Below are 27085 nucleotides of genomic sequence, written 5' to 3' on the forward strand. Positions count from 1 at the left end.
CTGTGCGAGAAATAAATATTACAAACATTGTCTGGGGCAGTTGTGGGATGCAATAGATTGCAAATTAATACAACCCCTAGCATCACTTTTTTACGCAATGAGGCTAATGCAACAGATCAGAACATTTAGCTTAAAATGTTGATAAACTATTAGGCTATTTCTTCAAATTATAAGCGCAGCAATGCGCATATAGCAGTAGGCTATAAGCGCGAATGTTCCATTAGCGGGGAAAGACCATTATCAAAAGTGACCACAAATGCGATTATGCATGTAATGCTTTTTTTTTTAAAAGGTGCATTTTTATGGTGAAAATTATCTTCCCCAAACTTAAAACTCACACGCTGCTTATGTTTGCCAGTTAGGCTCTAAACCCCTTTATAAAGTGTATTAATGTGCTTGATTTAACCTCTCTAGGGTATGTGGGACAAAATCGTCCCACCTACTCAACAGCCAGTGGAATCCCGTGGCGCGTTATTCAAATACCTTTGAAGTAATAGCATTTCTATTTCTCAAACATATGACTATTTTACACCATTTTAAAGACAAGACTCTCGTTAAACTAAACACACTGTCCGATTTCAAAAAGGCTTTACAACGAAAGCAAAACATTAGATTATGTCAGCAGAGTACCCAGCCAGAAATAATCAGACACCCATTTTTCAAGCTAGCATATAATGTCACATAAACCCAGAAGACAGCTAAATGCAGCACTAACCTTTGATGATCTTCATCAGATGACAACCCTAGGACATTATGTTATACAATACATGCATGTTTTGTTCAATCAAGTTCATATTTATATCAAAAACCAGCTTTTTACATTAGCATGTGACGTTCAGAACTAGCATACCCCCCGCAAACTTCCAGCGAATTTACTAACAATTTACTAAATTACTCACGATAAAACGTTCACAAAAAGCATAACAATTATTTTAAGAATTATAGATACAGAACTCCTCTATGCACTCGATATGTCCGATTTTAAAATAGCTTTTCGGTGAAAGCACATTTTGCAATATTAAAGTAGATAGCCCGGCATCACAGGGCTAGCTATTTAGACACCCACCAAGTTTAGCCTTCACCAAACTCCGATTTACTATTAGAAAAATTTGATTACCTTTGGTGTTCTTCGTCAGAATGCACTCCCAGGACTTCTACTTCAATAACAAATGTTGTTTTGGTCCAAAATAATCCATAGTTATGTTCCAACAGCGGCGTTTTGTTTGTGCGTTCAAGACACTATCCCAATGGTAAATAAGGGTCACGTGCATGGCGCATTTCGTGACAAAAGATTTCTAAATATTTCATTACCGTACTTCGAAGCATGTCAAACGCTGTTTAAAATCTCGTAAAAAAGCGATAATATTCCAACCGGGAGTCGTTGTATCCGTTCAAAGACGATAGAATAAAAACATGGGGTCGTCTCGTGCACGAGCATGAGTCCCATTGTCCGCTGATAGACCACTTAGCAAATGCGCTAAAGCTTTTCAGCCAGGGCTTGGAATTACGTCATTCAGCTTTTTCCCGGGTTCTGAGAGCCTATGGGAGCCGTAGGAAGTGTCACGTCATGCCAGAGATCCCCTGTTTTGGTTAGAGATGATAAAGGAGGGCAAGAAATGGTCAGAGAGGGCGCTTCCTGTTTGGAATCTTCTCAGGTTTTGGCCTGCCAAATGACTTCTGTTATACTCACAGACACCATTCAAACAGTTTTAGAAACTTTGGAGTGTTTTCTATCCAAAGCTAATAATTATATGCATATTCTAGTTTCTGGGCAGGAGTAATAATCAGATTAAATCGGGTACGTTTTTTATCCGGCCGTGAAAATACTGCCCCCTAGCCATAAGAGGTTAATTAAGGCACTTCCGGTTGGCACTGAAAGTAAACACATATCCTCCTTGGGGTAGGCTTTTACAGAATCCTGAGTTTCAAGTCTTTACGCTAAGAACTGATTGATTTACAGAGGGTTGAAGGCAGTGTTTTTCAAAAACTGCAGGTTGGGTTTATCAAAACCACTTTTAGGGTGAATTTAACCACTTCCGGTTTCTCCAGGAAGCTTAGAATCAACACAGGTAATCCTCATAGTGGCCTGATGGATTGTAATTGAAGACAGTTTGATATGGCAAATTGAACCCACATAGGCATCACGTTGAAGTTAGGGGAGCAAGCAATGTATTCCTATGGGGAGAGATGTCATTGTAGACTGTTAAGGTTAGGCTTGCGCAGATCGGGAGGACCTTAAGAACGTTCCTGTGGTTGAATTGTGTTTCTAGCGTCAACGGTTCTGTCGCTGTCACCCAAAAGCACCTCAAATTTAGATCAGGCTTAATTTTGGGCCTACTTTTTTGCACGGTCGCTGCGTTCAGACCGAGTGAGCTACGGTCAAGTGGGGCATCTCGTTGAACTCAGCATGACCTAGAGACTATGGTGATGCCATTTGTTTCCCTTTGTGATGATTTCAGCCCTATTTGGTGGTAAAGTTCACATTCACCTTTAGGATATGAAGGGGACCATTCAATCTTTTCATGTTGATATCTGTTGAGCTACAGGTGACCCTGAACACATGGCAAAAGGAATTTTGAAAATGGCCTGCACAGAAGCAGAGTTAGAGCATAACCTGTAAACCCATGTTATCCTTAGGGAGAAACTTGGATGTGTCAGACTACATGAACCGGTGCACACAGCTAGAATAACTCTGTGGCTTGTCCACCCCAACCTCCCCCCGATGAGCCAATCAAAAACAACGTATCTCTGTGTGACCCAGAGGCTGCAATATGTCCAAAGCATCATTAAATCACTACTAGGCAGGCTTCATCCCAGGCCTGCTATTTGCACAGTCGCTGCCGTCAGACAGAGCGAGCTACGGTCAGGTGGGACATTTCCTTGAACTCGGCACGGCCTAGAGACTACGATGATGCCATTTATCGACTTAAGTTCTAGAACATTTATTTAAAGTTTCAGAGCTCTAGGTCTGACGGTTCTTTGATAGTTTAAACACAGGTAACTATTGCAGGCTCTTTGTTTCTGAAAGCCTCACACTATGTCTTTCCCCATTGACTGTATGTGTGTGTGAGTTCATAAAAATCACAGAAATCATGTAGAGTTCCGAAACCCGCCTTAATAACCTGTTAGGGTATAGGGGGCAGTATTGAGAATTTTTGAAAAAATATGTGCCCATTTTTAACTGCCTATTACAGCAACTCAGAAGCTAGAATATGCATATTATTGTTCAGGTTTGGATAGAAAACACCCTAAAGTTTCAAAAACTGTTTGAATGGTGTCTGTGAGTATAACAGAACTCATTTGGCAGGCAAAACCCTGAGACAGATTCTGACAGGAAGTGGATACCTGATGTGTTGAATTGACTTTGAGCCTATGCCATTGAAAAACAAAGGGGGTTAGGAATATTCTGGCACTTCCTATTGCTTCCACAAGATGTCCCCAGCCTTTACAAAGTGTTTTGAGTATTCTACTCTGAGATCTGACCGAATAAGAGTCATGGAACGTGATGGCCCATTAGACACCTGGCGTGCGATTTGATGGTGGGTACTCTCATTCCGAAACGTTTTAAAAGAAAACCCAATGGTCCGCCTTGAATTTTATTCATGTTCTGGTTAAAAAAGGCCCTAATGATTTATGCGATACAACGTTTGACATGTTTGAACGAACGGAAATATATTTTTTCCGTTCTTGAAGTGAAGTGAAGTCCGGCTGGCTTAGATCATGTGCTACAACACGGAGGTTTTTGGACATAAATGATGAGCTTTTTTGAACAAAACTACATTCGTTATGGACCTGGGACTCTTTGGAAGTGACATCTGATGAAGAGAATCAAAGGTAATGGATTATTTACATAGTATTTTCGATTTTAGATCTCTCCAACATGGCGGTTAGTCTGTATCGCAATGCGTATTTTTCTGGCGCAGTGCTCAGATTATTGCAAAGTGTGATTTCCCAGTAAGGTTAATTTTAAATCTGACAAGTCCATTGCGTTCAAGAGATGTAAATCTATAATTCTTTGAATGACAATATAATATTTTAGCAATGTTTTCTAATATTAATTAATTATTTTGTTGTCATGACTTGACTGCCGGTATTGGAGGGAAGCGATTTCCTGAACATCAACGCCATAGTAAAACGCTGTTTTTAGATATAAATATGAACTTGATAGAACTAAAAATGCATGCATTGTCTAACATAATGTCCTAGGAGTGTCATCTGATGGAGATTGTAAAAGGTTAGTGCATAATTTTAGCTGATTGTATGGTTTTGGTGACGCCTGTCTTTGAATCGACAATGCATTGCACACAGCTATTGTCAATGTACTCTCCTAACATAACCTAACTTTATGCTTTCCCCGTAAAACCTTTTTGAAATCGGTAAACGTGGTTAGATTAAGAAGATGTTTATCTTTCAAAGGCTGTAAGTTAGTTGTATGTTTGAGAAATTTGAATTTTGACATTTATTTGGTTTCAAATTTGCCGCTCTTGAAATGCACCTGCTGTTGATAGGGTGCGCCACGGGGGGCACGCTAACGTCCCACATAGCCCCAAGAAGTTAACGGATTCGTCTGAACACGCCACAACTGGATCTACATTCCCTTACACCGTAGGTTCATGTACTTTGATGTGAAGCGGTCAAATTAGCGCTCTATTACCGTTTACCTTTAATCCCAGAAAATGGGCCTTAACTCAAAGTGTTGAGGCATTGACGCCATCTTGTTACTGGGCTAAAAACCCATTTGGTCAAACCTGTGCTCACCGAGTTTTGTCTCCGAAGTCTTTTCCATTTAGGACAAATGGCCATCTCACTTTGGTGATGTTTTGTCTATTTGCAATAAGTAGCCAGTCGCCATCTGGTGGAGTTTTCCAGAACAGCGGAAAAATGACCAAAAGTTTAGAATGTTATAAAATGGAAGCCAAATGTATGAGAGACTTTATTTGATGACTTCCCGGAAGACCTGAGGCCGGCGGCCTATTTTAAAAATATTTGCGGACGTCTAGTAAGGGACCGTACATTTGCAATATAGAGATCCTCATCAATCATACGGGAAATGCCATCGGCGTCCCTTATGTAGGGAATGGCAAAAAGGACTCCAACCCAGGATGGAGCTTGTGGTCCAGTCAATCACAGGATTGTGCTTTTGTAGCCAGGAAAATCCCAACAACCAGAACATGGGGAGATGCAATGAGGAGGAACTGTATGGTCTCACTGTGGTTACCAGAAACCCGTAAATGAATGGGCACAGTACTATGGGTGACTTCCACTATAGAGTGGCAGTCCAGTGCCCTAGCATCCATGGGCACAGAGAGAGGCTGAGTGGGAATACCAAGCTCCGAAGCTATCGTGGCATCCATAAGACATTCATCAGCCCCAGAATCAATGAGCACTCGGAAAGACTTAGATTGCTTTCCCCACAGCACAAGCGCAAAAACGGGTGTGTGGGTGATGGGAATTAGGGAACTCCCAGTCTGACTCACCATAGTACTGGTACCCACTAGAGACAAGGGTTTCCCAATAGGGCAGGTAGCTATAAAATGTCATGCCACTCCACAGTACAGACAACAGTTATTATTCATCCTCCATGTGCGCTCCCAAACTGATAGCTTAGTTCTTCCCAACTGCATAGGCTCAGGAGTATCCAACTCACCCGTCATAGTTTCACGAGAGCGCTCAGGTGACTTTGACTCCTCTCGGAAGAGCTGCCTTCGGAAACTTTTGGATTCCATACGAGGTGAACGTGCCATATCGGGTGCACGACTGTTCCCGAGACCAGACCTCTCACTCTTGCATTCACTTAGGTGTTCATCAATTTTAATGGTTAAGGCGATAAGAGAGTTGAGGTCCACCGGCAGTTCCCGAGCAGCTAGCTCATCCTTTACCTCAGATAATCCGTGCAGAAAAGTATCGAAAAGAGTCTCCGGATTCCAGGCATTCTCGGCAGCCAACATGCGAAAGTCCACCGTGTAGACTGCCACACTACGGGAGTTTTGACGTTAGTCAAGCAGTTTGCTGGCCGCCTTTCTCCCGGATACCGGAGACTCAAATTTCTCATCTCTGCCATGAATTCTTCCAAATGACTGCAAATGGCAGATTGTTGTTCCTAAACTGCCATAGCCCAGGAGAGCACCCTTCTCGACATTAGCGTAATTATATACACTATCTTCAATCGGTCTGAAGAAAACGAAGATGGCTGTAGCTCAAAAATAAGCGAGCACTGAGAGAGAAAACCCTGACAGGTACCAGGACTCCCTGAATATCACTCTGGAGGAGGTAAGCGGGGTTCACAGAGAGTCGGGATAGGCTGTACAAACTCACCACAGAGAGGGAAAAAAATTACTGGGTGATTGGGGTTTTTCCAGAGGTGGCAGACAGTCTGAGCTAACTCCCTGATTTGCTCTATAATAGCCTTTAACCCATGGTCGTGGCGTTCTGTCAAGGAACCGAGCCCTTCCAAAAGGCCTTGTAGCAACTCCTGATGTCTCCCAATGGTGGTTACCTGCAGAAAGACAGCTTGGCGAAGCTGGTCCAAGTCTGCTGGGTCTGTCATGGCCAGTTCGTACTATCAAGGCACAAGGCGAGACCCAAATGCAGACACAGGAGGCAGATGGTTGGAGTCTTACAATGTTTATTAATCCAAAGGAGTAGGCAAGAGAATGGTCGTGGACAGGCAAAAGGTCAAAACCAGATCAGAGTCCAGGAGGTACAGAGTGGCAGACAGGCTCGTGGTCAAGGCAGGCAGAATGGTCAGGCAGGCGGGTACAAAGTCCAGAAACAGGCAAGGGTCAAAACCAGGAGGACTATGAAAATTGAGAATTCAAAAAGCAAGAGATTGGGAAAAACACTGGTTGACTTGGAAAAATACAAGACGAACTGGCACAGAGAGGCAGGAAACACAGGGATAAATACACTGGGGAAAACAAGCAATACCTGGAGGGGGTGGAGACAATCACAAGGACAGGTGAAACAGATCAGGGCGTGACAGTGAATGTTTCAACCAGGTTATGTAGACTAACAGTGCAATTAGTGCAACCAATGACAATAGTGAGGGGTGTGTCATAATTATTAAGTTAATTAGAATGAATTAAGTGAAACTGTTAAAAAACAATAGTTTATTGAATATATTAGGCTATTGTTATCATATGGTGTCACGTCCTGACCAGTTAAGGGTTATTTGTTGTTGTAGTTTGGTCAGGATGTGGCAGAGGGTATTTGTTTTATATGGTTCGGGGTGGTGGTGTAGGTAGTAGGTCGTTTTATTTATGTATTCCGGGGGTTTTGGGTACTGCTTTGTGTTTATGTATTTCTATGTTTAGTTAGTTAGTTGTGGGTATAGGTTCTAGGTTTGTTTTCTATGTATTCTTAATTGGGATTGGACTCCCAATTGAAGGCAGGTGTGTTGAGTTGCCTTTGATTGGGAGTCCTATATAATAGGGTGTGTTTGTCTTTGTGTTTTGTGTGTAGTTGTTTTTGCATTGCTTTTCGAATAGCCTGCAAAACTGTTGTGCTGTCGTTGTTTCTTGTTTTGTATAGTGTTCACGTTATTGATTAATTAAATTCAAAGATGAACGCGACCTCCGCTGCGTATTGGTCTACTTTGTCAGATGAGGACTTCTCTATTTCGTCTGAGGACGAAGACAGCTGTGACATATGGAAACATAATTAAATATTCTTCATAATATTAGCATCAACATACATTATTGTTTAATTCAATTTCACATATATATTTAATCCTATTTCATTTTTTGTTACATGTAATATTTTAGGTTCAACCATAATGCATAATAAGCATCATCAACAGGGGGAACATATTGGGTGTACACTGATAAGCTGTAGAAAGAATGTATCCATTTGTAAGACTTGTCCATAAAAGAGAGAATTGTTGCTATATGATCACATCAGCAATAGAGTTGTATTACTTGTGAGGTACAGCTGAGTGAGCCTACATTTAAATAATTCACTTTTGGTGCCTGCATCTGATGGTCAGTCTCAGCGGAGGGTAGAAAGCAGCAGACTGAGAGTTCGCCTCTGAACGTTCCCCCACTCTACTTTTCCTCTGCTAACCAAAAGGGACACCGTCTTCCAGTTTATGGCGAAACTCGAGTCGCACTGCATTGTTTTGCCTCATGCACAAATCTGTTGTTTATCCTATGGCCTGACACACAAAAAAATGTCAAATGGGAACACGTCGCCTATCCGGCACGCAGGGCAGCTGAATCTGGTGCACCTACCATCAACAGCGCAATAAAAAATAGGAACCTAAGGCTTTATCATTGGTTTTTTTGCAGAAATGTTTGGCGATCGACTAGGAATGCGGGGATATGGCTGATGCTCTCTGCTGGTGCCAATAAGATAGGCTACTTACTGTTCACTCAATTTAGTTGAGAATTTTCATAATTTAAAGACAGATTGGAGTCTTTTCATTGTAATCTCTACAGCAATAGCCATTTGCTTTCCAAACAGCTTTTCCACAATTTATTTTTAAATATTTGTATTTATTTATTTCACCTTTATTTAACCAGGTAGGCAAGTTGAGAACAAGTTCTCATTTACAATTGCGACCTGGCACCATAAAGCAAAGTAGTTCGACACATACAACAACACAGAGTTACACATGGAGTAATACAGTAGAAAAATAAGTCTATATACAATGTGAGCAAAGGAGGTGAGATAAGGGAGGTAAAGGCAAAAAAGGCCATGGTGGCAAAGTAAATACAATATAGCAAGTAAAACAGTGGAATGATTGTGGAAGAAAGTGCAGAGTAGAAATAGAAATAATGGGGTGCAAAGGAGCAAAATAAGTAAATAAATAAATACAGTAGGGGAAGAGGTAGTTGTTTGGGCTAAATTATAGATGGGCTATGTACAGGTGCAGTGATCTGTGAGCTGCTCTGACAGCTGGTGCTTAAAGCTAGTGAGGGAGATAAGTGTTTCCAGTTTCAGAGATTTTTGTAGTTCGTTCCAATCATTGGCAGCGGAGAACTGGAAGAAGAGACGGCCAAAGGAGGAATTGGCTTTGGGGGTGACCAGAGAGATATACCTGCTGGAGTGTGAGCTACCGGAGGGTGCTTCTATGGTGACCAGTGAGCTGCCATATTGCGATATCCTGTTGGGGCTAGGGGGCAGTATTTGCACGGCCGGATAAAAAACATACCCGATTTAATCTGGTTACTCCTCCTGCCCAGTAACTAGAATATGCATATAATTAGTAGATTTTGGATAGAAAACACTCTAAAGTTTCTAAAACTGTTTGAATGGCGTCTGTGAGTATAACAGAACTCATATGGCAGGCCAAAACCTGAGAAGATTCCATGCAGGAAGCGGAAATTTGATTTGTGGAATCACCTTCAACACTTTGCCTATGAAACTTCCTAAGGCTTCCACTAGATGTCAACAGTCTTTACAAAGTGGTTTGAGTCTTCTATGGTAGAAACTGACCGTGGCTTGACGACTCATTGCGAGCTCACAGAACAGGGCTCCGGGCAGCAGAGCGGAAATGGAGGAAAGCTAGCCTCCCTGCGGACCTGGCATCTTTTCACTCCCTCCTCTCTACATTTTCCTCCTCTGTTTCTGCTGCTAAAGCCACTTTCTACCACTCTAACTTCCAAGCATCTGCCTCTAACCCTAGGAAGCTCTTTGCCACCTTCTCCTCCCTCCTGAATCCTCCTCCCCCCCCCCCCCCCTCTCTGCGGATGACTTCGTCAACCATTTTGAAAAGAAGGTCGACGACATCCGATCCTCGTTTGTTAAGTCAAACGACACCGCTGGTCCTGCTCACATTGCCCTACCCTATGCTTTGACCTCTTTCTCCCCTCTCTCTCAAGATGAAATCTTGCGTCTTGTGACGGCCGGCCGCCCAACAACCTGCCCGCTTGACCCTATCCCCTCCTCTCTTCTCCAGATTTTGCCTGTACTTAGTGCCATTCTGTTTCTTTTTTTATCCTGAAAACCTCCCCAGTCCTTAACGTTTACAAGCATACCCATAATATGATGCACCTACCACTATGCTTGAAAATATGGAGTGGTACTCAGTAATGTGTTGTATTGGATTTGCCACAAACATAACACTTCTGTATTCAGGACAAAAAATATAATTGCTTTGCCACATTTCTTGCAGTGTTACTTTAGTGCTTTGTTGCAAACAGGATGCATGTTTTGGAATATTTTTATTCTGTATAGGTTTCCTTCTTTTCACTCTGTCAATTAGGTTAGTATTGTGGAGTAACTACAATGTTGTTGACCCATCCTCAGTTTTCTCCTATCACATCCATTAAACTCTGTAACTGTAACTTAAAGTCACCATTGGCATCATTGTGGAATCCCTGAGCGGTTTCCTTCCTCTCCTTCAACTGAGTTAGGAAGGACCACTGTATCTTTGTAGTGACTGGGTGTATTGATACACCATCCAAAGTATAATTAATAATGTTGGTTCTGTTTTTCTGTGCTCCGTTTTATTTACTTAACAAATAAGGAACACTCAAAATGTGCACTTATAAATCATAACAATTTTAATCAAAATACAGCTGTAGACAGAAGTCAAAGATCAAACATCACATATACAACTGATGTCTCTCATGGGTTCTGTCCCATAGGAAAAGTCCAAGTTGCTTTTATCATGCTTGTAGTCAACCCCCTGTGATGTCATTACCTGCTACTCCTCAGAACAAGCCTATGCATACACAGCTATACAAACGTGCAAGACCTAGAAATCCCAACAAATACAGTACCTGTCAAAAGTTTGGACAAACCTACTCATTCAAGGGTTTTTTATGTATTTATTTTTACTATTTTCTACAATAATAGTGAAGACATCAACACTATGAAATAACAAATATGGAATCAGGTAGTAACCAAAAAAGTGCTAAACAAATCAAATTTTATTTTATATTTGAGATTCTTCAAAGTAGCCACCCTTTGCCTTGATGACAGCTTTGCACACTCTTGGCATTCTCTCAACCAGCTTCACCTGGAATGCTTCCCCAGCAGTCTTGAAGGAGTTCCCACATATACTGAGCACTTGTTGGCTGCTTTTCCTTCACTCTGTGGTCCAACTCAACTCAAACCATCTCAATTGGGTTGAGGTCGGGTGTCCATACTTTTGACTGGTACTGTACATTTGTAACCGGTGTGAAATGGCTAACTAGTTAGCTGGTGACGTCACTCACTCTGAGACCTTGAATTAGTTGTTTCCCTTGCTCTGCAAGGGCTGCGGCTTTTGTGGAGCGATAGGTAACGATGCTTCGTGGGAGGCAGTTGTTGATGTTTGCAGAAGGTCCCTGGTTCAAGCCCAGGTTGGGGGAGGAGAGGGATGGAAGCAGAAATGCTACACATATATTCATTTTGTTTGTATCTATTAATCTATAATATGTTTTACTTTATTTGATGTGGAAGGGATGGTATGGGAAGGGTTTTCTGGTGGGAGAGGGGTGGTTGGATGGAGACATGTTGGATGGGTGGGGTTGGGGGAATGGGATGACTGGGGTGGAGGCTCACTTATTTTTGTTTCTTTCCTTTACATACTAAATGTATTATACATTTACCCACCCCCCCCTTCCACCAAAGAAAATAAATACAAAAAAATACAAAACCTCTTTGGCTGAGGAGAACATTATTAGCACTATAGACACTAGAGCTATAGCTATGAAGCTTAGCTACAGAAACCCTCATGCCTGAGAAAGTTAAGCCATTCTAGAAGACCAGAAGTCAGTCAAAACCAAATACATGTGAGGCAAGTTGATTCGAGGGAATAAGAATTTGGACTTATCCGAATCGTAACCATTTTTGTGTCTCATTTAGTGTCTGGGTGCTTTGCACATTTTGTTAACCACATGCCTTTTCAGTTCCCACACAAGCCTTGCCCTTTGGGGCTAATTTTGTAGGTTGTGCCTTAAAAATGTCATGAGCCAAAGTCATGAAACCAGTAACACAGAGGACTTGTGCATAAATGTATTTTTGGTATGCTTTCACCACCGTTTCGGAATATGATTGAATGGGTCCCAAAAAGGCTCCAGAGGTAAGTGTCTGCTCTCAATAGAGCACTTCAACTAGGTACTATTTGTCCAGTCACATCATTGACAAGTCTACTTGAAAACTAAAAGTACGGTACATGCAGCAGAGAAACAACTGGCAAGCACATTTAATTAGGTAGCAGAGTATCAACTGACAAACATATATTTGATTAGTTAGAACATATAGGGCTCCGTAGAGTAGACCCCTAAACACCTGATCCATGGTTAATTGTGTTTCACATCTATACGGTTTGACTTAAATATTTAGAAAGTGAATACTGATCCTGAACCTGTGGTTTAAGGCCACACCTGGTCAGAGACAGGGGAGCACTGAACTCAGCTTGAATTTATGACCTGTGTGTGTGTTTGAGAGAGAGTGAGGAGCACAGCTGGCCCAGCCAATAGGGTCATAAACCCAGTGTGAATGCCAGCTCATATAACAGGGCTGCATCCCAAATTGCATCCTATTTCCATAGGGCTCTGGTCAAAAGTGATGTGCTACATAGTGAATTGGGTGCCATTTGAGACGCGGGTAGGACCTCGCTGACTCAGCACCGTTACAGTGTTTGTGTAGACAGTGAATTAGGTGTCTGTGGAGGGTCAAAAAGCCTATAAGGTATATCACATTATAGGGAAAAGTATGTGGGGGCTGTTAGTGCAATAAAGTTCAATCTGTGACCAGGAAGTGGGAGAGAGAGAGAGAGAGTTATCGTCTTTCGTCACACCAGAAAGATAGCCAATGGCTAATTATGTAATTCTGCCACCTACTGGACAGTTTGAGCATGAGGGGAGGGAAGGAAACTATGCGAACTGCACACCAGTCCTATTATAATAACACAACTTGAATGAGATTTAAAGTATCTGTCCATTGTTCCAGATTTCTATGAAATATGACCTCAAATGAATTAAATAGATGTCCTTACCATTTTTTAAGTCAAGGATGTTAAATAAACAGCTTTTCTCTGTGACCCTGCTTGGCCTGTTAGGAAACAACATAGTGGTTTGGGCGTACACCAGGCATAAACAGCTGATTTGCCAGATGTGCATACACTTGGATATTCAAATTGGGCAGACTGCCCGGGCCCGGCTGCACAACAAACTTCCCGGCAGGTCTTTTTTTGTATTTTCCCAACTCTTACAAACCACATAAGTTGTTGTATAGGCTTTGTGCTGTTTGCTAACTACAGCTGTGGATTGCTTGGCTTGCTAGCCTGCTTGTGTGCAGTGTGCACTCTGTGCCCGTTTCTCCCCTAGTCTTCTTCTCCCCACATGAAAAAATGCTATAATATACAGAGAATGCTATGGTGACACAGAAGAACCATCTCGGTTGAGTGACCCGTCTTGAAGCCTGACTGGTTAGGGTCAAGAAGATCGTTCTAAGAGCGAAAAAAAAAAGTTCACCAGAGACAACACGCTCAAGTGTTTTGGAAAGAAAAGAAAGAAGCAATATAGGTCTATAGTTTTTGACCTCAGATGAATTGAGTGTTGGTTTCTTCAGGAGCGGAGCAGCTTTGGCCATTTTGAAGTCAGAGGTGATGCAGCCAGTGGTCAGAGATGAGTTGATGAGGGAAGTAAGGAATGGGAGAAGGTCTCCAGAGATGGTCTGGAGAAGGGAGGAGGGGATGGTGTCGAGCAGGTAGGTTGTCGGGTGGCCAGACCTCACTAGTCGCAAGATGTCATTGAAGAGAGAGGTGAGAAAGCGGTCAAGGCGTAGGGTAGTTCTGTGTGAGTGAGACCAGTGGACTCAATAGGCTGAGTGAATGAGTAGCGGATGTCGTTAACCTTCTTTTCAAAGTGGTTGACAAAGTCATTTGCAGAGAGGGATCGGTGGAGGATTAACCTCTCTAGGGTCGGTGGGAGGAAATCGTCCCACCTACGTAACAGCCAGTGGAATCCTGTGGCGCGTTATTCAAATACCTTAGAAATGCTATTACTTCAATTTCTCAAACATATGACTATTTTACACCATTTTAAAGACAAGACTCTCGTTAATCTAACCACACTGTCCGATTTCAAAAAGGCTTTACAACGAAAGCAAAACATTAGATTATGTCAGCAGAGTACCCAGCCAGAAATAATCAGACACCCATTTTTCAAGCTAGCATATAATGTCACATAAACCCAGAAGACAGCTAAATGCAGCACTAACCTTTGATGATCTTCATCAGATGACACACCTAGGACATTATGTTATACAATACATGCATGTTTTGTTCAATCAAGTTCATATTTATATCAAAAAGCAGCTTTTTACATTAGCATGTGACGTTCAGAACTAGCATACCCACCGCAAACTTCCGGTGAATTTACTAACAATTTACTAAATTACTCACGATAAACGTTCACAAAAAGCATAACAATTATTTTAAGAATTATAGATACAGAACTCCTCTATGCACACGATATGTCCGATTTTAAAATAGCTTTTTGGTGAAAGCACATTTTGCAATATTCTAAGTAGATAGCCCGGCATCACAGGGCTAGCTATTTAGACACCCAGCAAGTTTAGCCTTCACCAAACTCCGATTTACTATTAGAAAAGTTTGATTACCTTTGGTGTTCTTCATCAGAATGCACTCCCAGGACTTCTACTTCAATAACAAATGATGGTTTGGTCCCAAATAATCCATAGTTATATCCAAACAGCGGCGTTTTTTTCGTGCGTTCAAGACACTATCCGAAAGGGTACATAAGGGTGACGAGCACGACGCATTTCGTGAGAAAAAAATTCTAAATATTCCATTACCGTACTTCGAAGCATGTTAACCGCTGTTTAAAATCAATTTTTATGCCATTTTTCTCATAAAAAAGCGATAATATTCCGACCGGGAATCTGCGTTTAGGTAAAAAGACGAAAGAAAATAAAGCACGGGGTCGACTCGTGCGCATGCCTAGGCCCATTGTCCTCTGATCGGCCACTTGCCAAAAGCGCAAATGTGTTTCAGCCTGGGGCTGCCTCGATATCATTCAGTTTTTTCCCGGGCTCTGAGAGCCTATGGGAGCCGTAGGAAGTGTCACGTTACAGCAAAGATCCTCAGTCTTCAATAAACAGAGACAAGAAGAACAAGATCTTGTCAGAGAGGGCAGCCACAGAGCCACAGAGCAGGAGGGGAGGGTCGAGCTGGCCGGGAGGAAAGGGGACAGTGCGAGTCATAGGGTGCGGAAAGGGAGGAGAGTAGGGTTGAAGAGGCAGAATCAGGAGACAGGAGGGAGAAGAATTTAGCAGAAGGGAGAGATGATAGGATAGAAGCGGAGAGAGTAGTGGGAGAAAGAGCGAAGATTGTGATGGCGCATGACCATCTGTGTAGGGGTTGAGTGGTTAGGGTTGGAGGAAAGGGAGACAGAAAAGAAAACAAAGTAGTGACCAGAGAGATTAGGTGGCGAGCAGACTCTAGTAAAGAGGAGTTCAAGCGTATTGCCTGCTTTGTGAGTTGGAGGGGATTGGGAAAGGGTAAGAAAGGCAAGGAGGGGAAAGAGAAAGTTGTAAAGAAATTAATCGAAGGCAGACGTCGGGATGTTGAAGTCGCCAAGTACGAAGAGCGGGAGCCATCATTAGGAAATTAACTTATCAAGCTCATTGAGGAACTCTCCAAGGGCACCTGGTGGTCGATAGATGACAATGATGTTAAGCTTGAGTGGACAAGTGACAGCATGGAATTAAAATGAGGAGATGGACAGGTGAGAGGGAGAAAAGAGAAAATCGCAATTTAGGAGAAATTAGTAGATGTGTCACCACCGTGACGACCAGATGGTCTCGGACTATGAGAGAAAACATAGTCAGATGACGAAAGAGCAGCTGGAGTAGCAGTGTTCTCTGGGGTGATCCATGTCTCCGTCAGGGCCAAAAAGTAAAGGGACTGAAGGGCAGGAAGGGTTGAGATGAACGTTCTTGACTGCAGATCGGCAGTTCCCAAAGCTGACAGAAACCCAGAATGTAGTATTTACAGTTACTATAGTATAAATGCTGTAGTAAAAAAAAGAACTGTAGTATATACAGTTGTAATTCATGTAGTGTAATTCATGTAGTGTAGTGGTATTATGCTGTAGTATTTACTGTAGTGTTTTGTGGACTGTAATATACTACAGTATACTGTAGTATTTACTGTAGTGATTTTGTGGACATTACTGTAATATTTAATATAGTATTTTTGTTTTATTATCTTTGACATAGAAGTGAAGGCTTTCTCCTTGAGGAAACCTACTGGAGAAATAGTGAAATTGTGAAAATTATGAAAATACCCTTTTAGTGTAAGAGCTGTTTGAAAAGACCACCTGAAATTTCAGCCTGTTTTGGTGGGATGGAGTTTTGGCCTGCCTGGTGACAACACCAGGCGATAAATTAGTTAATAAATAAGAGAGTTCCAAACCTCTCTGCTAATTACAGCTAGTTTTCTGCTTTCCCTCCCGACTCAGACTACTCCCAGACAGTCCAAATTAAATTCTTGCTTGTGAAAAATTGCTCTTTGCCAACAAGCAATTTTTGTCTGTTGTTTTTCTTCCATTTTAATTGAAAACAATCACAGTAAGGTACTTAATTGTTACCTAGAAGTTATGATATTGAAATAAAAATGGCTAAATTGGACCTTTTAAGATATCTGAATGCACTATTAGACTAATTGAGATTATTTATTAATTGGTCTGATTTGCTTGGCTGCAAATCTAAAAGTTTATATTGGGCCTATTTTGTGGTTGATTGAACTGTACTCAAACTTGTCTGTGAAAACCTAACATTTTCAGTGTTGGGAGTTTTTCTCTACCCTACTTTCTCTGTCCTCTAAAGGTGTTTTCACCAGGGGTTGGAACCTAAATAAATGTTCCAATCGTTTCGTTCTGAACAGAACCATTGCTTTTTTCCTTCGTTCCACTGTCCTGACCAGCAAAATAAAGTTCTGAACCGGTTCAAAACTAACGGTTTTATATCATTCCTTTCAGTTCCTTTTTTTTTTGCAGAGCAGCACCAGAATTAAAATAAAAACATGTCTTACCTTTTTGTAGGTAATAAATCCAATGTGAAACATGATAACTATAGCATCCTTAACTAGCAATGAAAAGGTTAATCCATTTACCTCTAATTAAAAATCTCTCTCCCTAACTTCTGAATCATGCTTGTAAAGTCAGTAGGCTACTTACTAGACTATGCTTTTGAGGGGGAGTAAATTGTAGCTAGCCAAATTTTCCTGGAGAGGCTGTCTATCATAGTTGACACCCCAAATTCTCACACTCCTTGTGCACGTGTGTGAGTGAGAGAGAGAGAGAGAGAGAGAGCTTGGCCCAGGCTACTGTTGAATGCGAAGACGGAGGCCTTTTTCATTGAAGAGAAAAAAAAGAATTTGCCTACAGTGAAAAGGTTACAAGAGGGATGTCCTCCGTGTGGAAAAGTTTTAATATTGTAGTGGACGAAGATGAGAATAACATTGGCAGTGTCACGTCCTGACCCTGGTATGAGGTCATTTTTCCCTAGTATATTGGTCAGGGCATGACAGGGAGGTGTTTTGTCTATGTGTTTTGGGTTTTCTGTTTTCTATGTGGGTTGTCTAGAGTTTTATTCTATGTTGTCATTTTCTATGTTGTGGCCAGGTATGGTTTCCAATCAGAGGCAGCTGTCTATCGTTGTCTCTGATTGGATGCCATTCTTAGGCAGCCTGTTTTCCTTTGGGGTTTGTGGGTAGTTGTTTCCGTTTAGTCTAGAGTACCTGGCGGTCGTTTTGTTATTTTGTTGTTTAAGTGTATTCATTAAAGAAACAGAATGAGCACTATACACGCTGCGTCTTGGTCTCCATTCAACGACCCCTGTGACAGGCAGGGCCAAATGCAGGTTACTTTTATTTATTTTCGTATTTATAATAATTTGTGTTATTATTATTGTATATCATTGTTATTATTGAAGCCTATTGATGAATGAAAACCAGTTCTTCAAAAATACAAATTAAATTTCAACTGTAGTGCTGTGTTTACCATAATATAATAGCCTGCTGGTATTTTCCCTATAAACAATGGATTTACTTAATTTTGGTAAGGTTTGGTGAGGTGTGGCTATTATTAAGCTTTACCTACTGCAGGCCTGTGATATGAGGGCAGTACGCACCAGCTCTCCAACTGACTATGGCATTTGAACTTGAGGTGAGGAACAATGTTTTAGGCCTTCCAGAGTTACTCCTATAATCTAACAATATAATATTTATCTTAAAACCAAATATTATGATACAAAATTAACGAATTAGCCTCCTTCTGTACGCCTTTATCTGTATAGCAGACGCAGTACCTATGTGACATAAAGAAATGCATGTATGTCTCATCTCTCTGAAGAAGAGCAGTTTAGGCCTAGCCCCAGAAATTATTCACACCCCTTGACTTCTTCCACATTTTGTTAAAGCCTGAATTTAAAATTGATTAATTTGAGATGTATGGTCACTGGCTTTCACACAATACCCATAAAGTAAAATTGGCATTTCAAATTTCTTACACATTAAAACCTCTCTGGGATATATGGGACGCTAGCGTCCCACCCCGCCAACGGCCAGTGAAATCGCAGGGCGCCAAATTCAAAACAACAAAAATCTCATAATTAAAATTCCTTAAACATACAAGTATTATACACCATTTATGGATTAATGAACTTCTCATTAATCCAACCACAGTGTCCGATTTCAAAAATGCTTTACGGAGAAAGCATACCTTGCGATTATGTTAGGTCAGCGCCTAATCACAAGAAAACATACAGCCATTTTCCAGCCAAAGAGAGGAGTCACAAAAAGTTGAAATAGAGATAAAATTAATCACTAACCTTTGATGATCTTCATCAGATGGCACTCAGAACTTCATGTTACACAATACATGTATGTTTTGTTCGATAAAGTTCATATTCATATCCAAAAATCTCAGTTTACATTGGTGTGTTATGTTCAGTAATGTTTGCCTCTAAAACATCCAGTGATTTTGCAGGGAGCCACATCAATTTACAGAAATACTCATCAAAAACGTTGATATAAGATACAAGTGTTTTACATAGAATTAAAGATACACTTCTCCTTAATGCAACCGCTGTGTCAGATTTCAAAAAAGCTTTACGGCGAAAGCACACCATGCCATAATCTGAGTACAGTGCTCAGACACAAAAACAAGCCATACAGATACCCGCCATGTTGTGGAGTCAACAGAAGTTATAAATAGCGTTATAAATATTCACTTACCTTTGATGATCTTCATCGGATTGCACTCCCAGGAATCCCAGTTCCACAATAAATGTTTGTTTTGTTCGATAAAGTTAATATTTAAGTCCAAATACCTCCATTTTGTTTGCGCGTTTAGTCCAGCATTCCAAATTCACAAAGTGCGCACGTTTAGTCCAGACGAAAAGTCTAAATAGTTCCATTACAGTTCGTAGAAACATGTCAAACGATGTATAGAATCAATCTTTAGGATGTTTTTATCATAAATCTTCAATAATATTCCAACTGGACAATTCCTTTGTCTTCAGAAATGAAAAGGGACTCAGCTCGCTCTCACGACTGCACGCATGACTGAGCTCATGCCAATTTTCCAGACACCTGATTCCAATAGCTCTTATTCTCTCCCCATTCACAGTAGAAGCCTGAAACAATGTTCTAAAGACTGTTGACATCTAGTGGAAGCCGTAGGAAGTGCAATATGACCCCACAGACACTGTATATTGGATAGGCAATCACTTGAAAAACTACAAACCTCAGATTTCCCACTTCCGGGTTGAATTTTTCTCAGGTTTTTGCCTGCCATATGAGTTCTGTTATACTCACAGACATAATTCAAACAGTTTTAGAAACTTCAGAGTGGTTTCTATCCACATCTACTAATAATATGCATATCCTAGCTTCTGGGCCTGAGTAGCAGGCAGTTTACTCTGGGCACCTTATTCATCCAAACTACTCAATACTGCCCCCAGATCCCAAAGAAGTTAATCAAAAATGAAAAGCTGAAACGTCTTGAGTAAATAAGTATTCAACCCCTTTGTTATGGCAAGCCTAAATAAGTTGATGAGTAAATATTTGCATAACAAGCCGCATAATAAGTTGTATGGACTCATTTTGTGCAATAATAGTGTTTAACATGATTTTTGAATGACTACCTCATCTCTGTACCCAAACACGTACTATTATCTGAAGGTCCCTCAGTCGAGCAGTACATTTCAAAATCAGATTCAACCACAAAGACCAGGGAGGTTTTCCAATGCCTTGCTGAGGAGGGCACCGATTGGTAGAAGGGTAAAAATAAAAAAGCAGACATTGAATATCCCATTTAACAATGTTGAAGTTATTGATGGGGTCAAATTGGGGTCATGATAGGGCTGCACCAAATGTTTGATGTATTACAATAATTGATTATAATATGTTGTATTAATAGAAGGGGAGGGGCTATGGGACCCCTCCTCCTCTACATTTATAGGGTCCTAGACTACAGATTAACAATATATATATTCATGGTAAAGTTTTAGAATTGTTCCACAGTCTTTAAGTCTCTGCCTATTATAAAGAAATGGGGGGTCTGTGAGTATGCATTTCAAAGATAAACAAAGAGCCCTGCAGGGGATTAGAAGAGATAAGAGGCTAGTTAGACATACCTCTATAAATCAACTTGGGGGAATGGGCTTTTACTACTGAGGCCTTAGAAACACTGGAACTATTGCATCTCTTGCACATTTGTATAGCTGTGTATGCATGGGCTTGGTCTGAGGAGTAGCAGGTAATGACATCACAGGGGGTTGACTACAAGCATGATAAAAGCAACTTGGACTTTTCCTATGGGACAGAACTCATGAGAGACATCAGTTGTATATGTGATGTTTGATCTTTGACTTCTGTCTACAGCTGTATTTTGATTAAAATTGTTATGATTTATAAGTGCACATTTTGAGTGTTCCTTACTTGTTAAGTAAATAAAACGGAGCACAGAAAAACAGAACCAACATTATTAATTATACTTTGGATGGTGTATCAATACACTCAGTCACTACAAAGATACAGTGGTCCTTCCTAACTCAGTTGAAGGAGAGGAAGGAAACCGCTCAGGGATTTCACAATGATGCCAATGGTGACTTTAAGTTACAGTTACAGAGTTTAATGGCTGTGATAGGAGAAAACTGAGGATGGATCAACAACATTGTAGTTACTCCACAATACTAACCTAATTGACAGAGTGAAAAGAAGGAAACCTATACAGAATAAAAATATTCATCCTGTTTGCAACAAAGCACTAAAATAATACTGCAAGAAATGTGGCAAAGCAATTATATTTTTTGTCCTGAATACAGAAGTGTTATGTTTGGGGCAAATCCAATACAACACATTACTGAGTACCACTCCATATTTTCAAGCATAGTGGTAGGTGCATCATATTATGGGTATGCTTGTAAACGTTAAGGACTGGGGAGGTTTTCAGGATAAAAAAAGAAACAGAATGGCACTAAGTACAGGCAAACTCCTAGAGATAAACCTGCTTCTGTCTGCTTTCCATCAGACACTGGGAGATTAATTCACCTTTCATCAGGACAATAACCAAAAACAGAAGGCCAAATCTACACTGGAGTTGATTACTAAGAAAACTGTGAATGTTCTTGAGTGGCCGAGTTACTGTTTTGACTTAAATCTACTTGAAAATCTATGGCAAGACCTGAAAATGGTTGTCTAGCAATGATCAACAACCAATTTGACAGAGCTTGAAACATTTTGAAAATAATAGTGGGCAAATGTTGCACAATCCAGGTGTGGAAAGCCATTAGACTTACCCAGAAAGACTCACAGCTGTAATCACTGCCAAGTGTGCTCTACAAAGTATTGATATTTCTGCATTTAATTTTCAATAAATGTGTAAACATTTCTAAAGACATGTCTTCACTTTGTCATTATGGGGTATTGTGTGTAGATGGATGAGAAAAATATTTAATCAATTTTGAATTCAGGCTGTAACACAACAAAATGTGGAATAAGTCAAGGGGTGTGAATACTTTCTGAAGGCACTGTAAATATATATTTTTAATATCATACAGTGGACTCCTAAGCCTATCGGCCTATGCATGCAATTCCCTGTTGCATTTAGTGATCAAATCTCCGACAGCTACACTGTGAGGTGGACAATTATTGTTTTGGGAAAGTAAAAAATAAATACAGATAGGCTATAACGTTTAGCATATGCTACACATCGAAGCCAATAAACAGTTACAAAGATGAGTCTGTCCAGATTCTATCACCTCAAGAAACACCAGCAGAGACCCACAGGGAAGAAATATATCTGCTGCTCTGACTGTGGAATACGTTGCAAATCTTCATCAGAACTTAAAATACACCAGCGAGTACACACAGGAGAGAAATCTCACCACTGTTTTGATTGTGGGAAGAGTTACTTACTTGAATTGTGTGAAGAGCACAGGCTGTAAGGACAATTAAATTTGGCTCATTTGGCCAATATCCCTTGTTTATTGATGGCGCTGGCTGCGCAAGGTTGGATCTGAATGCATAAGTCTGTAAAATTTCTCAAATGTCCAATACATTTTCATTTTCCTAGTAACGTTGTCTTGCACCATTTTTTCCTGACGGAAACCCTGGCACACACACTGGAATTTATTTTCTGGCAGGCAGGCAGACACTGGAATATGTTTCTGAGTGACAGAGTGAGGGCTTTTTGTGGGACTGGAAAAAAATGCCGGTAACATAAAATAACATTTTTAACCAGTTCTCATGCTTTCAAAATAACGGTTCTGTTCTAGAACATTATAGATCACTTTCGTTTGTGGTTCTGATTTTGTTTCCTGAACCGGTTTCAACCACTGGTTTTCACACAGACATTTTCGACCCTTGGTTGACTCCACCTGATAGAGAAAGAGTACTCTGTAGAGGTGTGTGCTGTAGAGTTGTATTTTTCTTGTGGCCTGATGGAGATGGAACTCACCAGCAGTGATGTGTTTGTCCTCTGTGATCCTTTCCAGTCGGCCGAGCAGCGCATCAATGTTGAACTTGATCTGAGTCAGCTCTGATTTGATATCCTGTAGCTCGTTGGAGTTCACCGCTGAGCCCACCATAACAGAAAACACCAGAGAGAGAGAGAGAGAGCGAGAGAGAGCAAGGGACAGCAGAGAAGTGTTTAAGTTTAAAGGTCCAATGCAGCTATTTTCATCTCAATATCAAATAATTTCTGGGTAACAATGAAGTACCTTACTGTGACTATTTTCAATTAAAATGGTCAAAAAGAAACAAAAATAGCTACTAAGTAAAGAACAATTTCTCAAGCAACAAATTTTGCTAAGAATGTCTGGGAGTGGTCTGAGTGAGGAGGGGAAAACTGAAAACAAGCTGTTATTGGCAGAGAGGTTTGGAACTCTCTTTCTTATTAATCTATTCACTAATTTACCAAATGGGGATGTCACCAGGCAGGCCAAAACTCCATCCCACCAAAACAGCCTGAAATTTCAGGCGGCCTTTTCAAACAGCTCTTTTACTAAAAGGGCATTATCATCATTATCACAATTTCATAGTGTTATTCCAACCTCATAGTGTGGAAATATATACACTGCTCAAAAAAATAAAGGGAACACTTAAACAACACATCCTAGATCTGAATGAAAGAAATAATCTTATTAAATGCTTTTTTCTTTACATAGTTGAATGTGCTGACAACAAAATCACACAAAAATAATCAATGGAAATCCAATTTATCAACCCATGGAGGTCTGGATTTGGAGTCACACTCAAAATTAAAGTGGAAAACCACACTACAGGCTGATCCAACTTTGATGTAATGTCCTTAAAACAAGTCAAAATGAGGCTCAGTAGTGTGTGTGGCCTCCACGTGCCTGTATGACCTCCCTACAATGCCTGGGCATGCTCCTGATGAGGTGGCGGATGGTCTCCTGAGGGATCTCCTCCCAGACCTGGACTAAAGCATCCGCCAACTCCTGGACAGTCTGTGGTGCAACGTGGCGTTGGTGGATGGAGCGAGACATGATGTCCCAGATGTGCTCAATTGGATTCAGGTCTGGGGAACGGGCGGGCCAGTCCATAGCATCAATGCCTTCCTCTTGCAGGAACTGCTGACACACTCCAGCCACATGAGGTCTAGCATTGTCTTGCATTAGGAGGAACCCAGGGCCAACCGCACCAGCATATGGTCTCACAAGGGGTCTGAAGATCTCATCTCGGTACCTAATGGCAGTCAGGCTACCTCTGGTGAGCACATGGAGGGCTGTGCAGCCCCCCAAAGAAATGCCACCCCACACCATGACTGACCCACCGCCAAACCGGTCATGCTGGAGGATGTTGCAGGCAGCAGAACGTTCTCCACGGCATCTCCAGACTATGTCACGTCTGTCACGTGCTCAGTGTGAACCTGCTTTCATCTGTGAAGAGCACAGGGCGCCAGTGGTGAATTTGCCAATCTTGGTGTTCTCTGGCAAATGCCAAACGTCCTGCACGGTGTTGGGCTGTAAGCACAACCCCCACCTGTGGACGTCGGGCCCTCATACCACCCTCATGGATTCTGTTTCTGACCGTTTGAGCAGACACATGCACATTTGTGGCCTGCTGGAGGTCATTTTGCAGGGCTCTGGCAGTGCTCCTCCTGCTCCTCCTTGCACAAAGGCGGAGGTAGCGGTCCTGCTGCTGGGTTGTTTCCCTCCTACGGCCTCCTCCACGTCTCCTGATGTACTGGCCTGTCTCCTGGTAGCGCCTCCATGCTCTGGACACTACGCTGACAGACACAGCAAACCTTCTTGCCACAGCTCGCATTGATGTGCCATCCTGGATGAGCTGCACTACCTGAGCCACTTGTGTGGGTTGTAGACTCCGTCTCATGCTACCACTAGAGTGAAAGCACCGCCAGAATTCAAAAGTGACCAAAACATCAGCCAGGAAGCATAGGAACTGAGAAGTGGTCTGTGGTCTCCACCTGCAGAACCACTCCTTTATTGGGGGTGTCTCGCCTATAGTTTCCACCTGTTGTCTATTCCATTTGCACAACAGCATGTGAAATGTATTGTCAATCAGTGTTGCTTCCTAAGTGGACAGTTTGATTTCACAGAAGTGTGATTGACTTGGTGTTACATTGTGTTGTTTAAGTGTTCCCTTTATTTTTGAGCAGTATATAAAAAACAGGAAAAAATGTTTTGATGGCACTGGGCCTTTAAGAGACATTCACTCTGACATTCATTGCAACATAATAGCATGTGAATCAAGAGAAGATTGCTGTATATATAGTAACAACACTGGAAAAGGTTATTACTCAAAACAATAACAATAATTTGTCCCGACAAAATGAAATCCATTATTTAATCTTAGAATTGACTGTTTTAAAGCAGATATAACATTATTCTAGATGAAACGAGATGGCTTTAGAGTTGCTCATGTTCAACCCAGCCAATTCAGATCAAAGCTTTGTCTCGAAGACGTCTCAAACTTTTTGGGATAAATTGTATAGAGTGCCTGCGGAAACTCACACTTCTGCTTGATGGTGCTGCCGGGGAGGACTGAAGCGCGTGCCAACAGCTTGACGGGCAAAGACTTGACCCGGCGCACCAGGGGCATGGCCATGCGAGGCCGCTTAACTGGCACCACTCGAGGCACTGGCGACACTCTGCCCCTGTACTCAAACAGCCTACAGAGGGAAAGCGAGATGGGGGACACTAATCATTAATTAACAAAGCATTTGGTGGAAGGATATTGATACATTTAAAATGTACATTTCTGTATTGAGTTATGACAGTTGAGTGGTAAAAGGTCTTAAAAAGATTTTGACATGCCTGAAACATTGAAAGGGTCAACTGTAGCTATTCTACTGTACAGTACCATGGACAGAGTGGTGAATACATTTTATGGAGTTTGAGAGAACTACAGGTAACTGCCAAAATTAAGGAAACACTTGAGTAAATGAGGCATACAAAATACACTGAACAAAAATATGAAACGCAACATGTAAAGTGTTGGTCCAATGTTTCATGAGCTGAAATGAAAGATCACAGAAATGTTCCATATGCACAGTAAGCTTATTTCTCAAATTTTCGGCACAAATGTATTAACATCCCTGTTAGTGAGCATTTCTCATTTGCAAAGATAATTCAGCCACCTGACAGGTGTGACATATCAAGAAGCACATTAAACAGCATGATCATTTCACAGGTGCACCTTGTGCTGGGGGGACAATAGAAGGCCACTCTGCCACAGATGTCTGAAGTGTTGAGGGAGTGTGCAATTGGCATGCTGACTGCAGGAATGTCCACCAGAGCTGTTACCAGAGAATGCAATGTTAATTTCTCTACCATAAGCCTCCTCCAACGCGTTTTATAGAATTTGGCAGTACATCCAACCGGCCTTACAACCGCAGACCACGTGTATGGTGTCATGTGGGCAAGCGGTTTGCTGATGTCAGCATTGTGAACAGAGTGCCCCATGGTGGCGGTGGGGTTATGGTATGAGCGGCATACGCTATGGACAGCGAACACAATTGCATTTTATCGATTTCAGTTTGAATGCAAAGTGATACCATGACAAGATCCTGAAGCCCATTATCATGCCGTTCATTTGCCGCTATCCCCTTATGTTTCAGCATGAAAAAGCACTGCCCCATGTCGCAAGGATCTATACACAATTCCTGGAAACTTTGGGATGCTCTGGATCAACGTGTACGACAGCGTGTTTCAGTTCATGCAAATATTCAATAACTTCGTACAGCCATTGAAGAGGAGTGGGACAACATTCCACAGGCCACAATCAACAGCCTTATCAACTCGATGCGAAGGAGATGTGTCACGCTGCATGAGGCAAATGGTGGTCACACCAAATACTGACAGATTTTTTTTACAGGTGTCTGTGACCTACAGATGCATATCTGTATTCCCAGTCATGTGAAATCCATAGATTAGGGCCTAATGAATTTCTTTCAACTGAGTGATTTCCTTATATGAACTGTAACTCAGTAAAATCTAAAAAATTGTTGCATGTTTCGTTTATATTTTTGTTTAGTGTATATTGAAAGAAGGTGCTTCCACACACAGATTTGGTTCCTGAGTTAATTAAGCAATTAACATCCAATCATGTATGAATATTCCCAGTTTCCTGTTATTT

At 41.4% G+C, this 27085-nt stretch overlaps 1 protein-coding gene across 3 annotated transcripts in view; it reads right to left on the bottom strand.

Moving 5' to 3' along the window:
* The window catches only part of raly (RALY heterogeneous nuclear ribonucleoprotein), a 154628-nt gene that overhangs the window by 14732 nt on the left and 112811 nt on the right, over positions 1–27085 (bottom strand). For all 3 annotated transcript variants that reach the window (XM_029776428.1, XM_029776427.1, XM_029776426.1), the window contains 2 exons: positions 25462–25619; positions 22923–23039 (listed from right to left, as the gene is read on the bottom strand). In XM_029776428.1, the coding sequence (XP_029632288.1) occupies positions 22923–23039; positions 25462–25619 (275 nt within the window). The remainder of the gene's footprint in view (positions 1–22922; positions 23040–25461; positions 25620–27085) is intronic.

The sequence above is a fragment of the Salmo trutta genome, chromosome 14, assembly GCF_901001165.1.
Source record: "Salmo trutta chromosome 14, fSalTru1.1, whole genome shotgun sequence".
NCBI classification, from domain to species: Eukaryota; Metazoa; Chordata; class Actinopteri; order Salmoniformes; family Salmonidae; genus Salmo; species Salmo trutta.